We start from the raw sequence: 16,316 nt of genomic DNA, 5'->3' as shown, positions 1-16,316 counted from the left end.
GTCTAAGACTTTTTGAGACCCCTCCCATGTCGACAAACAGAAACGAATTGAAAAAACGTGACCTCAGATGCTTGCATAGTTTTTAAACGAGCTTTTATGAAAGATACACACTGTTAAACTCGCTTAAGAAGTTTCTGCTCATAAACTTTCCTATTTAAGAATTTAATTCTCTTGTCACCTCTTTCCTCAATACTTAACTAAGACTTTTAAAAATAATTTTTTCCTAGTTAAAAAGTTTTCTCAAATTGTCCATTCCTCTCTCGAAGCATTGACAATCTTCGAGAAAAAAAAAGAGTGCATAAAAGTCTAGAAATGTTTGTGGTAAATTCGTGTAAAAAAATTTATCTTGTTCACTTTTTCGACTGTTTTAGGAAGACATTTGTCATAGAAAAGACCGAGAGAATGAGTCATAGAAATACAAGAAAGCCAGGAGATGTCTGTTAGTATCTGAGTTAAATGTCAATATGTATGACACAATATATGTATGATATTTTAAATGAGACAATAACTTTAGATTTTGACCAAATTCAAAAGTCTTATTTTCTTTTTAGCATGAAATTAGCATTTAAATGTAATGTAGCATTGTTCTGAAATTAGCATTTAACCCATAACAAAACGAATAACATTATCTTTACAATTTCAAATTTGCTAAAAGAATGCTCACCCTTAGTGAAAAAGTCTTAAACCTTAGTTACGAAGTTAGCGAAGTTGATCCTTAGCTAGTGAGAAGCCTTAGTTAAATGGCCCTATATTTGCTAAATTTGACAAAATGGACAATCATCTAAATTTGCCGAAAGTCCGAGAAAAATTTTTTTTAATACCTGGATAGTAAAAATTTTGGATGAGAGCCCATCCAACCAGTGAGTACATACATTTGAAAAGAGGAATGTAATTACTTAAAAAAAATTTCAATTAAAAAGACATGTTTGTAAAAATCAAAATCTATTTTGCAATGGAATACTCCGTGAATCGTTGGTTGTAACAGTCCTCTGTAAAACTTCCAGGGTAATGTTTGTATGTAGTGACAATTTCTTTTTTTTTATCATGTGTTGTATGTATTTTAACTCTTCAAGTGAAAACATAGTTTAAACTAACTAATAAGTTGAAATCAATTATCGCACAATAGATGGTGTTTACTACTCTAGGGTGCACTGCAAGCACTTTACTGCCTATATTTCCGGGTTACTGCTCCCGGTGTATTTTAAAGCTATTTGGCTCGCAACGTCATCATTTTGTTTTGACACTATCTTGAATAGTATTCCTTGTATACGCGAATTTGTTACTTAATTTATTATTCGTCTTTAAAAAAAGAATGGTTATCAGAATCGTCATTTAAAAACCTGTCAATTCAAGACGAAAGAATCGCCATTTGAGAAATAGAGTCGTTATAAAACACTTCCTACCTTGTCAACAATATACCAACGTCGAAATTTAAACCTAAATGATAATTTGTAAAATGAACTTAATAACGCTGCTCGAAACATCTGCTAACACTAACGTATGATGGTGCACGACTTGCTAAAGTAAATAGCGGCCAAATCAGGTCTGCCAAAAAGGCGAGTTCTTTCTGAATCTAACAACAGTATCACCTTCTTTTAACAAGTCATCTATAAATAACTGAAACAAATTTCCCTTCAAACTTACCAGAATGACTTAATATAATTAATAACTTATGAAATACAGATATGTAAGTCCGCAACAAAAAAAAAAAAAAAAAAAAAAAAACGAATCACCCTGAATAACTTTCGTTCTAATGATCGGATTTTCTCGAACTAAGTATCAATCTTAATGATTCCTGGGGGTGACCTCAAATATGCTAATTAATTAGTGCTAACTAGTAATTAAGTTACGAAATCAGACACAAAAACGTACTTTCTCTGTATAAACATACAATTTTTTTACATATTTGGATTTTTAACCCTCAAAATATAGGGGGTAGCCGCAATCTGGGAAATATGGTCCCCATAGTTTGGTCAGGAGAGCGATCCAAAGTTCATACCCAAGGGTGCCGGCAGAATAATATAAAAGGGGGTGCAACCCTCTAACAAACTACCCCCCCCCAATTTTTTTTAAAAATGCTTTTTTATTACATTTCGTTTTGTTATTACATATACTTTCATCTGTTATTTTTTCAAGATACATTTCTTCATTGTTAACAAGATAATTTAAAAAAAAGTACGAATTTCTTGTACTTGCAAATTTTGCCACGAGAAACTGTATTGATGGCACTGGCATTGAAACACAAATTACTACAAACAGTATTACTAACGTGTTTGTGCACGCTTAAAATTGGTATTTATTGTGATGATGAAGTTTTACAGTTGTGAGAAGTCAGTTTGTATTATACACCTTTCTTAAACAAAATAATTAATAGAAAATATAATATTATTTATATTTTAAGAAATGAAATTTAAAAATATAGCTTAGATCTCTGCCAAGATTGCGCATAAGAAAAGAATCAAAGATGACTCAGAATTCATTGAAAAAATTATAAACAGATTTGGACAGCAAACAAGACGATTACANTTAAAAAAATAATTTGGCGACAATAAAGAAATGATTAAATGGGGCGATTAATATTAAAATGTGATAAACTTGCGAGGAACTTGACTTCGCGCGCGTAGTGTAAAATTTTATTCATATTTTTTTCACTAATAATCGTTTGCTAATCTTTTTATTTTTATTTCTTTCTAACTATAAAATACAATGTTTCCTTTTTAGTCGCTTAAAATAATTTATTTGCAATTTAGTAAAGAAATTTGAATAAAACATTTTGAATAAAAAACACTTTATTCAAGGAATGTCTAGTTTTATAAAGTAGGATATGATATGATCTTCTGATAGAATATGATTAAACACCAGATTGTGCTTATTTAATGTGATTATTTTTTATTTTGTTTTTCAACTGATACAATTTCAGTAATATACATACGTATGCATAGATTTGGAATATTATATTTATTAATTTCTTGAATACAGTACACTCCCGATTATCCGTGTGCGGATTATCCGGTTTGCGGTTCATCCGTGCTCATTCCGGAGTCACACGAAATATATAAAGAGAAACATTTTCAAGATTAAAAAAATTTTATTCATGAAGTTGTAACACTACCAAATTTTTGGAAGCAATATTCGTTATTGGATTCAAGCATATGGAATATCAGCAGCATGGTTAAAGGTAAAATCGTCTACTTTATCACGATCTTGGAGAAAGATCATATCGCTTGATGAACAATCTTCTTCAGATGTTCAAGAAAAATATGATAGCAGTATTCTCGAACAAGCAAAAGAAATCTAAGTTTTCGAATTTCTGCAATGACTTTTGTACCGATATTTTTATATTTTTTGTACCGATATTGATTTTTTCTTTAATTAAAGGAGTTTTCGGATTATCCGTGTTTTTCGATTGTCCGTGAGACCTGTCCCGGTGATTAATCCGGATGATCGGGAGTGCACTGTATATATTTTATAAATATTAATAAAAATACGTAGTCAACATTTTTAAGCATCTCTCACAACATCGCAAATTTCTCAACATCTTATAGGGTAAATTAACGAATGAAGGAACACTTAAGCTTAGCTTGCCTTTAAGAAAAAATCATAAAAATTTCAAAATTTGTAATTTTAGCTAAATGATGGTGTCGACATATTTGTTATTAAACACAAATTATGTAAAAGAAATTCAGATAACTTACATAATATTGTATTAAGCTTTTGGTGGTTTAAATAATAAGTAGTAAGATAACCAAGTGAAGGAACAGTTCTTACCAGTGAATAAACACTAAATTTTCAAGTGAATGAACACTTAATTTAGAGAATGTTCGATGCTCGTTAGGAATCCATAGGCCACACAAATGTCTAAAAGCAAGATTTTTCTTGGAATTACAACATATAACCACAGTTAACGTGGAAAATGTTACTTTTTTTCCAAAAAAATGGAATGGAAAGTAAAATATGTTTGAATACATAATTTTAAAGAAAAATGTTTTTCATTTTTTTTTCTCACAGTTTAATAGTCCGTTCTAAATTATGAATGTTTATCATTGCGTAATCCGATGATGTTTTTATTATTATTTTAATTAGATCACTTTTTTGTTTACTCATTTCCCCATATTTTTTAAGCTATTTTTTAATCTTTTTAAGTATTTTTTTTCTCTTCGTCATATTTTCTGCTTTAACTGTTATTCCAGCTCTTTCAATCTCTTTAAATTTTCGTTCTTTTTCTGAAGTTAATGCAAAAAAGTTATTTTTTTCTTTTGATTTAACCTTCCTCTTTTTTCCAAATTTTTGGCCAATGTTTATGTATCTTCGAAATTTCTTTTGATTCTCCAGTACCATTTCTAGAATTCCTCACTGGATAATAAATGAGAAAAAGGAGTTTCGAAGTTTGAGTAAAATCCATCTCTCATTGACTTATATCTAGTTGGTCTTCAGCAGTACTTACCATTTATTTATGGAACCTGTAACGAGCCCTCATACCCAGATGTCATCCCAGAAAACTACCCCCAGATGGCGCCACTGGCGCATCAGTAGTATTAACTTTTTATTTTTCAAAAACTTAAAAACATTAGAAGTAGAAGTAATGTAACTAGAGACGCGCTATGCAGCGCTATTAACTAACTCAATATTTTCATCACTTTATAATCATCATTTACCATTCAATGTAAATCCATCTTCATCTATTTGTAATTAAAACCAATAAAGGTTTATGAATAATCAAATTGGCGGTCTAAAGGTAAGTGGAACATTTTCCACTATTCATATTGAAAACAAGAATTGATTTAGATTGAACATCTTTCTGGCGCCCGAACAGGGACCGCCATTAAGAGATTTCTTGTTTATTTTCGATTAGAAATTTAGTTTCATAGAATAGTGACTTTAAAGTGTATAAGTAGTTCGTTTATAAATTAAGATGGAGAAATCCAAACAAAAACGTACTACGATAAGGTCATTAACAACTAAGTTATTAACCAAAATCGAAAACATATATCAAGATGATAAGGTTACAATAGATGAATTGGATGAGTTAATGTCTGAATTAATGTTAAAGCAAGAACAATTGAAAGAAATTGATCTCGAAATTCAGACGGGTATTACGGATGTAAATGAAATCGATACAGAAATTATAACGTGTGATGAATATTTGACAAATATTGTAAGAAGTAAAAGCAGATTAAAAAGAAAAATAGAAAAACTGTCGACTTCGGTAATTTCTCCTGAGTTAAATTCGAACATTTCCGAACCGAAGATAAACACTAATATAAGAATAAATGAAACTTCTTCTGTGAAACTGCCTCTTTTAACTATAGAGAAATTTTCTGGCGATCCTGCAGACTGGCAAAGATTTTACGATCAGTTCGAATCTGCCATAGATAAAAACACTGGTTTGTCGAATGTTGAAAAGTTTAATTACTTGAAAACATATTTAGTGGGATCGGCTTCAGATGCGATTAAAGGATTCAGTTTAACAAATAATAATTATGTATCAGCAATTGAAACATTAAAAGAACGCTTTGGCAAGAAAACGTTGATAATTAACTCTCATTTGAATAAATTGTTGAGTTTAACCCCAGTAGAAAAATCAACAGATATTTTTTCATTAAGAAAACTTTTTGATTCTTGTCAAACTGAAATAAGAAATTTAGATTCTTTGGGAATTAATCAGGAAAATTACGGGGCTTTACTCTGTCCTATACTTATTAAATTACTTCCCTCAGATATAGTGTTAGAAATAACCAAAAAATATAGCAATGATGATGAGTGGAAAGTATCAGAGATCCTCGATATTTTAAAAACAGAAGTAATTAGCCGAGAAAAAGCCACGGCCTTGAGTTCGTCTATAACACGAGTTTCAGAATGTTCCCCCTTCCCCTCCTCAAAGCGTAGCAGTGGAGGCGAGAATTCGCATAAACAAAATAAGAATCGCATATCAACGGCGTCAGGTTTATTGAATGAATCGAGTAATAAGAAAAATAAATGTATTTCTTGCGGTAACGATAGACATAATTTATGGGATTGTAATGAATTTAAAATGAAAGAAATGAATGAGAAAAGGGATATTTTAAAGAGAAGCGGTTGTTGCTTTATTTGTTTTCGCTTTGGCCATACGGCTAAAAAATGCAGGAGTTTTGTAAAATGCGATATTTGTTTTAGACGTCATTATACATTTATGTGTCCGGAAAAGAAAACAGATAGTAAAGTGGAAAGTACGGTTTTATCGAATGAAACTTGTAATCCGGAAGTATTAATGCAAACGTTAACAATTCGCTTAATAAACGGAAAAAAAGAAATAGTTATACGCGGATTGATAGACACGGGGTCCCAAAAGTCGTATCTTTTAAAAGAAACAATAAATAAAATAGGTTACAAACCAATAGGGCAGGAAAACTTAAATCATAGTCTTTTCGGTGGATTGCAAAGAACTAATCAGCATAATAAATACAGAATTTTTTTGAGCGATTTAAATCGGGATTATTTTTGTAACTTTGAAGTTTATGATCAGGAAAAAATTTGTACAGAAATTCCTAAAATAAGAGACGGCTCGTGGATAAAAGAAGCGAATAAGTTAGGAATTAAATTTTGCGATTATAAAAACATGGAAGGGTCGAATTCAGAAACTAAAGAAATTGATTTACTTATCGGAGCCGACGTTTGCGGTAAACTTTTCACAGGTATTATTAAATCGGTTTCAGAAAATTTAATTGCATTCGAAACGCGATTAGGTTGGACACTTATGGGTAAAACTCGTGATCCTGAAAACAGTAATAGTACCAACACAGTTTTGTCCCTTCATGTGGCTCAGGCTAAAATTTCGGATCTCTGGAAACTAGATACGTTAGGGATATTAGACCCAGGTGAAAAAGAATCAAGAGAAGAAATTGCAAAAGCTACCGAAGACCATTTTAATCGCAACATTAAGGTACTTGAAGATGGGAGATATGAAGTGAGCCTTCCATGGATCTTAAATCACCCTACTTTGCCTAATTATAGAAGTGTTGCTGAAAGAAGATTGAAGAACTGCGTTGAGTCCTTAAAGAAATCAGAAATATTAGAAGATTATGAAGCGGTATTTAAAGAATGGTTGCAAGAGGGAATTATCGAAGAGGTTGACCCAGACGATACAGCCACCAATGAACATTTTTTGCCCCACCGAGCAGTGATAAAAGAAAATTCTACTACCAAGATCAGACCTGTTTTTGATGGTTCGACCAAAATAAAAAATTTCCCCTCTATCAATAATTGTCTTGAAAAAGGACCTAATCTTGTGGAGCTCATTCCTTCAGTGATCAACAGATTTAGATTAAATAAGATTGGAGTCATTGCAGATATTCGAAAAGCTTTCTTACAGATCCAACTGAGTGAAGCTGATAGACCTTTCCTAAGATTTCTATGGTGTGAAAATGGAGACCTTTCGAAGATCAAAATTTACCAACATAGAAGAGTGGTGTTTGGCTTGACTTGCAGTCCATATTTATTAGGAGCCACTCTACGGTACCATTTGAAAAAAGCGCCAGAATCAATGCTGGATACTGCAGTTAAATTAGAAGAATCATTTTATGTAGATAATTGCTTAACCAGTGTTGAAGATAGAGAACATTTGCACAAATTTATGACTGAATCGCAGTATATATTGAAGAGAGCTCAATTCGATCTAAGAGGGTGGGAGCATAGTATCCTAAATTCACAAGAAGTAGCCATCCCTAAAGAAGAAAGAAAAGTACCAGTTTTGGGACTGATTTGGAAGTTAAGTACTGATTCATTGACTTTGGACTTAAAGGAAACATCGCAGGCCTCTGAGACTTTAACCAAAAGAAAAATTCTGTCTGAAGTTCACAAAGTATTCGACCCAATTGGTTACACGTGTCCAGTAACATTAAGACCGAAGATCATGCTTCAGGAGTGCTGGAAGCTAAAATGCACTTGGGATGCAGAATTACCATCTTCTATTAGAAAAACGTTTGAAAAATGGCAAAAACAACTAAGTCAATTGAAAGATATAACCATTCCGAGATGTCTCTTGGACAATCCTGAAGGTTCGAGAAATTTAAGTTTACATATTTTTTGTGATGCGAGCAAGGTAGCTTATGCTACATGCATATTCCTGAGAAGCCAAAACGAAGACTCGACATCATGTCAGCTCATTCAAGCTCGATCTCGAGTAGCTCCTCTAAAACCCGTCACAATACCCAGACTTGAACTTTTATCCTGTACAATTGGAGCTAGACTGGCACATGGAGTTATATCAGACTTAAGACTTGAAAATATTCAAACATTTTGCCGGTCAGATTCAGTAAATGCCCTCTTTTGGATAAAAAGGATTGAAAATTGGGCCCCTTTTGCTTACAACAGAGTTCGAGAAATCAGATCTCTCAGTTTGCCAGAAGAATGGAATTATGTTCCCGGATCTCTTAATCCAGCTGATCTTCCCTCACGAGGATGCTCTGCAGAGCATCTTAAGTAATCTAAATTTTGGGCGGGCCCAATTTGGTTGAAGGATCCACCACAGCTCTGGCCAAAAGATATTATCGATCCAGATTTGGACATTATCAACGCTGAAAGAAGAAAAACTGTAGTGACTTCAACAAATTTATTCAAGGGACAAATTCCGTTTTATGATACCTTAACATCATATCGAAAAATGATAAGAGTAACTGCTTGGATTTACAGATTTTATAGAAACATCAAGAGTGCTACGGATGAACGAAACTTCGAGAAACAGCTGACTATTGAAGGCCAGAAAACAGCATTTGTTAGTACATCAGAAGCAGTGTTTTCGCTGTCTTTTTCTGTTAAATTAAACTACATCATATAAAGCTTTGATTTTTTTTATTAGTAAAATGTACTACAAAAACCTTCAATTTGCACAATACTGTTCAATGCACAGTGGGGTATTTGCGAGCGATTGAAGTAATTATTTTTTTTAAAAAAATCATAAAGTAAAGAAACACTTTATTAAAATCTGAAAAAAGTCCATAAGGCAATAAAAAGAGTAATTAAACAAACTGACATTTTTTTTCTTCTTTTTTGCAGTAATGATATTTTTGAATTAAAAAAAATGCTTATGTATGCCCCCTCTCTCCTAAACGTAAGCAGAAATTATGTTAAGCTAAAACAATTAATCATTGCCAACGAAATATTCTTAATTTCTTCTTCAACTGTAAAGAAAAATAAAATTTTACAGTTGATCTTTCTCTTCAGTATTTTAACTCCTTAAAAATTGAATACGGGCTCAGTTCGTAAATCATGTTATTTTCTGCACGAAATAATGAATAATAAAAATAATTGTCAAGGTCATTCAAGTATTACGTAAGTACCAAACGGGGAAGGGAGTCAATAAGTTGCTCATTTTTTCTGACGAGGAGGAAGAAGGAGTATGAGCAATGCTTACGTAAGACGGCGACATTCAAATTCACTCATTTTAATAAATTTCTTATTTCCCCTCCATCCTTAAACGAGACAGATCTCATTTTGTATCTTAAAAACATCGAAAATTAGAACGAGAACTGAGAGAAAGAAAAGGAGCCTTACCTTTTTGTAATGGAAGAAGGAGGAATGCACCCCGGAATTGTCTCAGAATGACTCCTCTATCTCGGAATGCTTATCTTTTGTAACATGATTAACTCTTTTCATCTCAAGCACTCATTTGTTCAGAGACCTTGGTTTTTTTTTTTTTTTTTTTTTTTTTTTTTTTTTTTTTTTTTTTTTTTTTTNGTTTTTTCTTCTTCTTCTTCTTTATTCTTCCTTCTTAATCCCAAATCTTCCAAAAGCAGTTCGCCTTGAATATTTCCGCAAAAATGTCTCCATAAAAATAACGGATGAGAATGGAGCATTGATTACACAAAAAGCATATTTAAATAAGCATACGCAATGACTTTTTTCCTTTTTTAATTCTTATTTCACTCAATGCAGGAAGTCATTTTAGAATGTCATTGCCATCTTTTAAATTTTTCATTTCAATTATTATTTTCTTTCGGTTAAAATTTGTTCGCAAGCGTATCCTGAAATAATTTAAGGAGAGGGCATACATGTTTATTAAAAGAAAAAATACATAATAAATAATAATTTGAATTCCTATTTAAACAGATTTCTGACAAGGGTTCTTTTTAAAAGATGGCTCCTTTTTATCTAATGAAAGAACAGTAATAGAGCGCAAAACACTTTACTAATTTTTCTTCTGTGTTCTTTTCTCTTTATATATATATATAAAAAAAGAGAGAGAATTGATTATATAGAGAATTATGAAAGATGGTACTATATTTAATAAAAAAAATTTTTAAATCTATAAGTTTCATCATACGACTTTCCACATTCACTCACCATTCATAATGAGTGCTGCGTTTGCTGGCTTAAGGCTTCAATCAAAAAAATTTGTTTATTCCGTATTACTTATTTTTTATTCGATATGAAACTTATTTTATTTTTCGATTACTTATTCTTTATTCGATATGAATTTGAAAAAAAAAATTTGCGCCCTTTTCATTTATAAGTAAGTAGTTTAAAGTTTTTTAGAAAAAACTATTTTATGTTAAAATTGAAAAAATTCCGGTTAAAATTACGATAAAATGTACTGGCACGCTCTGTGACGATTATTGTTACCGTGAAATCCATTTCTGCCGAACAATGTGACGGAAAAAATTAATTGTAGCGTAATTTTTACAGCAAGATTTTCTGAAAAAATCACTGTAATTAAATAATTATTACTTTAAAAACTACGATATAAAAATCATGCAGTAAAAATGGATTTTACGGATGCTGCACTCAGGGAGACAGTAATTTTACTGTTATTTTATCTGGAATTTCTTAGATTGAAGAAAGAACAATTACTGAGAAGCAGTCACCGGAGTTGGTGAGAAGCAACGAACAAGGGACTTAGCCCTTACTCCAGATCATTTATGTTCTCTAATAGACCTTAACAGAACCCTATAGAAATGTTTAAACGTGGAAAGCGTAAGCTAAGCTTCTTTTTAGTGTATATACATATTAGTGTATGTATATATATAATATATATGTATATATAAGCGAATAGTTTCAACTTACGCAGTAAAAACTGTTTTATGTCTATACTGTAAGAAAATTTGGATGAAGTTACGACAAAAAATTTATTGCAAGCAAACGTATATTTAGCAATTATTGGTATAGTAATTTAACAATTATTAGGTGTTGACGAGCGATAGCGAGATAGCAACGGCGCCCTCTAGTGACAAGTAAATTTTTAATTTCATGTACGATGCTTTAAAATCGACTGTATTTTTATCCAATTCCTCTATAATAATATTTAATTTTCGATCCCTATGGTTTTCACATTTAAAACTCATGAATTTTAAATTTATTTGACTAAAAATTCATTTTCTATAACAATATAAATTCTTACATCTACATTCAAGTTCTTATAAATTGACAAAATATTAGCGATCATGAATCCCAAAAATGAAAACTTATCTAAGTGTTCTGATAAAGATATTGCCTATGAATCCTTCTTCGCCGATAAATTGGATTAGTCAGAATGAATTTTTCAAATCTGAGTCATGTTAGTAGTCAGTGACCCTCCAAATCAATTAGAATTATGCAATATAAGTTTATCAAAATGCTTCGATATTTAACCTTTTTTTTCTTTTTTCGATTCAGACCACTGTGCAACGGACCACCGTTTTATATCGTTATCAAATTTTACAAATATGCTTTCAAAACAACTGAAAAGCTTTTAAAACTTAAAACTCGTTGGGCAGAAATTTAATTCGTGTAATTTTTTTACAAAATATATTATATAATTTTTAAATAAGGATTGTAGTTTCATAGTCTTACTGAAATCCTAGACTTGGCTGCATATTTCGTTAAGTAAGGAGAACATTCGCTCGAGAAAAAGTAACTATTTGGCGTTGTAGGAACATAGGATTTGGTTGGACCACTAAAATTTGCACGTCTTATATGCTGACATGCTCTTAACAAATCAAGTTCGAGATGAAGAATTTTTACTTTAGTTTCATTGTAAAAGAAAATCGTCTGAAAGAAACAATTTTTATTATTCTTTCATCAGTTTCTTTAAATGCGAAATATTTTGCAACAAACGAAAATTTCAAAAATTTTATTTAAAAGGAAAGCCAGCCATGAAAATTTACGATTACGTATTGTTCTTTTGCTATTTTTTGCAGAGTTAAGTTAATAATTAGTGGTGTCTACAGTCAGTTGTGATTTTTAACTTCTGTGCAATTTTTTTATAGTAAAGGTTTCTAATAAATTCTACTTATTTTTTCTTATAAATTCTATTTTTAATAAAATATAATTTTTAATCCTTAACATAGAATTTTTTTCCGAAAAATAAAAGTAAACATATTTTTTAAAAAATACATTCATTTTTTTATTAGTGGTACACAGGGTTACGAAAAATTTAAAAAGGGTACACAAAAGGCATAAGTTTTGGGAAACACTGCCTTACTGGAATCCTAGACTAGGCGATATATTTCGATAAATAAGGATCATTCGTTCATGAAAAAGAACGTTATATAACATTGCAAGATCATTGGATTTGATTGAAAAATTAAAAAGAGCGCGTCTTAGCTGACATTTTCTTAACAAATCAAATGCGAGATAAAGAAGAATTTTTTTTTCGATATAGAAGAAAATCATTTACAAGAAACAATATTTATTATTCTTTCATCAGTTCCTTTAATTGCGAAACTGAAAGACGTATATTTGTTACGACTTTTAGATACAATTTTTATTACTTGTTAATTGATTATTGCTGTTAATAACCGTTGTTATTATTATTAATCAAGAGTTGGCGATAATAATATCACTCAGAATCACGCTTGGTATCTATTTGGCGTGCACTATGAGACAAACAGGCTCTTTCCATAGTGATAAGTGTTTTTACCTAACTTACAACAAAGCATAGATTTTAAAAATTTTTTTAATTAATGTTATCAAGTATTTTTGTAATAAATGTTTAATTTTATAAAAATAATATTTATAAAAAAAATATGTGCGAATTTTTCAAACAAAAATTGCTTCAACTTAACTATTGGGGTTCAGAAGTTTTGCTGAAAGCATTAACGAAAGCATATTCACGTAATATTGAAAGACCCCAAATTTTTAAGAAATTTTCACTAAAGAAACAGGAGTAAAAAAATTCTTTTGCAATATAGGTCTTACGTAAAATTGAAATCAACTCTTATTATGACAATATTCAGATACACAAAATAATAAATTTTTAAGATATTTCAAACATGTAATTGTCAACATTTAAACTAGACAAAGAAAAGTGAAAGGTAATTAAACAATTTTTATTGAAAATAATATGTTTGAATAACAAACAATATTAAATGCCTCGTTACAGCAGAGAATTAGTTTAATGAAAGTTCATTTTAGGCTTTAGGTGAATTTTATTGAAAAAGTATGCAACAGAAGTACATACGAAACACAAAATATTTTAAAACCAGGTAAATACATTAGACTATACATGTTTATAACCTTATTTATATATACTAAAGTTGTATAAATCATAGAAAAATTTGTAATTTATATAAAGAGTGTTGTTCTTTCTTTTCTTTTTTCTAAGGATTTAGTATTTCAATATTTCAGGGTGATTATTCTGCAATAAGATAGAACAAAAAAGAAAATTATATACATTTAAAAAAATAAAACTTCGAGGAAATTAGTTTAAAAATTACAGGGATTAAGGGAAACAGCCAGCAATAAAGTTCGTGTTAAGTTTATTTTTTGTATAAAGCTTTTTTTTTCTGTTTTTGTTTTATTTATGCATAATAAAAAAAAAGAAGAGATTTTTTGTAAAAACTTATTCCAACTGGCTAAAAACGAAAAAAAAAAAATTCAAAAAAATTCTTATTTTAAAGCATTGATAATAAAAAAAGTTTGAACAATTAGCTCTTAAGTTTTCTATACTCATAAAAACTAATCCAAAATAAATATAAAATCCACAATTAAAACAAAAACATATTGTTTTTACTTTAAACAAGTTTTGTTTTTAATTCTCATTCCAGCACTATGGGTTTTAGGTAGCGGTTTGATAAACATCCCTGAGGATGATCCGAAAACACGGCATAGAAATTTTGATCCTCTACAGAAGGGAAGGACTACCCTGCTTTGGTAGCCCGATGACCTGAGCGCGAAGCCGAGCACTTAATGGTAGAACAGTTTAACGAGGACCGATACCGTGCTCCCTCGGTCCCTACACAGGCTGATGAAAGTGTTCACCCGTCAGCTTACTGACAGCAACCACTGATGCTTGACTCTGGTGTTCTACTGGGAACCGAGACTTTACGCTCAGTCCACTGCGGGACTCCCTGTTCCAGGAGAAAGATATTTTCTCTAGTATTTGAGGCATTCATTAAGAACGTGGGTTCTGACCAGAGTGGCATCTCAAAATCTACTCAATTTCGGATTCATGGGCACTAACTTAATGGGGAATTAAAGTCTGACGGCATAATGCTGACTAGATTCAGCATTGTGCTGTCAGTCTTAAAGTTATGAAATCCTACCTCCATGTCTTCCTCAACCTTTAGGTGAAAAACTGGCCATTGCTTAATTTGGTTAGCATTACGCTCAAGGCACCTCTATTTCCCAGACATACAGGGTATTAAGCCACCACAGAATTCAAACCCCAGTTCTACACAAAGCCTTAAGAATTGTGCAATTGTGGCTTCACATTTATTATTCAGGATGGCCACCCCAAAAAAAAATTTCATGGCTTTTCGAGACTGATGTTATTTAATTTCTATGTTTCTTTTCTTTTTTTTCATTGAAGATAATATTTTTTCTAGTTAAGTTGCATTATAATACATAAAATATAACACACAACAATATTTGCTACTAGAATTTTAAAAAAATTTTAGAAAAAAATTTTACAAGAGCAATATTTTGGAAAAAATATTAGACTTTCAAGTATCTAAAAATAATTCCTTTTCCTTNTTTTTTTTACTTTTTTTTTTTTTTTTTTTTTAACTGAAGATAATATTTTTTTTAGTTAAGCTGCATTATAATTCATAAAATATAACACACAACAATATTTGCTATTAGAATAATAAAAAAATTTTAGAAAAAAATTTTACAAGAGGAATTTTTTGGAAAAAATATTAGACTTTCAAGTATCTAAAAATAATTCCTTTTCCTTGACTTTTGTATATTTTAATTAAATTCCCTGAAATTTCCTTGACTATTCTAGCTTGATAAAATTTCCTGTCTCTTCACAGTTCTCCTGTATGAGGCCACCCTGATATAGAAGCAAATAAAAAAATTTACATCACAGAAAAAAATAAGAATATAGACAAACAATCATTTTATATAAAAATATGCTGTAAATTGCAAATGTAAAGTAAAAGTTTCTTGTTCTTAAAAATTTGATTGCAAAAATTGTCAAGAGCAACCACAAGAAAGACTTTTCCTTCAAAAAAGTATGTTTACCTAGAAATTTATGAAGAAAATTATAATTACACTAATAATCTAAAAAATCGAAGAAAAATTTGTTGAAATTCAAGAACTCTTGTCTACTGAATTGGTAGTCACCTCATATTTTGCATTGTTAACATTTTGCTGACCAGCAATTTCACGCAGAATCTACTTCATGTCACTGGTTATCATTCTGTACGTAAAATAAAAGTAAAGTAAAACATTCTAACTAAATTTCAATAAATTTTATTTATACTGAATGAAGTAAAATTAAACTTTGAAGTAATCTATATCGCCCTGGGTTCCATAAATTGAAATAGATAATGTAAGTGCAATGCTTACAAATTTACTCGTCAGTGGTCAACATAGTGTTGAAAAAGATAATGATGAAAGGATAAAAATCAATCATCAGTTTAATTGTAAAAAATAAGGCTGATTGGAGGCTATTGAACTGTTCCTCCTACCTTGTCAGCAGAAATAAGCAAATCACAAAATCCCTCCCCTTACAAAATTCTGTCTTATTTCATTTATAAAAGTTAAAGTAGAATATCCTTTCTGAATCTCTTGAGTTCAAAACTCTTGCCATCTGATACTTTTTTTAAAATGATTTTCCCCCAAATTCAACTTTTAATCCAAATTTGAAGTTCTTCATGTAATTTTTGTTACGTTTTTTATTCGGCTTTTTGAACAAAAATTTGGAAATAAGAAGAATTACTTACACACCTCTTCCTCGTCAGCAAAAGTAAGCAAATTAGAAACCCCTGATCCTATTAGGTGCTTACATAATATTTGGATGTCCCCTTAGAAACATGTTTAACATTTTCCCTTTCCCCTAACATATTTTGATGGTTAAGTTCAGTCATAAGGGAAAAAGAAAAACTTTTGTAATAAAACTATTAAGAAATGATTTATTT

General features: G+C 30.6%; 2 protein-coding genes across 3 annotated transcripts in view; one reads left to right on the top strand and one right to left on the bottom strand.

The window, feature by feature from the left end:
- LOC107450476 (cytochrome b5) overlaps positions 1–9,714 on the bottom strand; it is a 66,260-nt gene extending 56,546 nt beyond the window's left edge. The window contains exon 1 of one of the 2 annotated variants that reach the window (XM_016066278.4): positions 9,529–9,714. The gene's annotated coding sequence lies outside the window, so the exon portion shown is untranslated. The remainder of the gene's footprint in view (positions 1–9,528) is intronic. The other variant, XM_071180742.1, reaches the window with a different exon arrangement.
- On the top strand, positions 4,913–8,461 carry LOC122271029 (uncharacterized). Its single transcript, XM_043050798.2, has one exon. The coding sequence runs from the start codon at positions 4,913–4,915 to the stop codon at positions 8,459–8,461; it is 3,549 nt and encodes a 1,182-aa protein (XP_042906732.2).
- Positions 9,715–16,316: the final 6,602 nt, after the last annotated feature.

This window comes from Parasteatoda tepidariorum, chromosome 5 (assembly GCF_043381705.1).
Source record: "Parasteatoda tepidariorum isolate YZ-2023 chromosome 5, CAS_Ptep_4.0, whole genome shotgun sequence".
In the NCBI taxonomy this organism is placed as follows: domain Eukaryota; kingdom Metazoa; phylum Arthropoda; class Arachnida; order Araneae; family Theridiidae; genus Parasteatoda; species Parasteatoda tepidariorum.
This window is presented reverse-complemented; position numbering and strand designations above follow the sequence as displayed.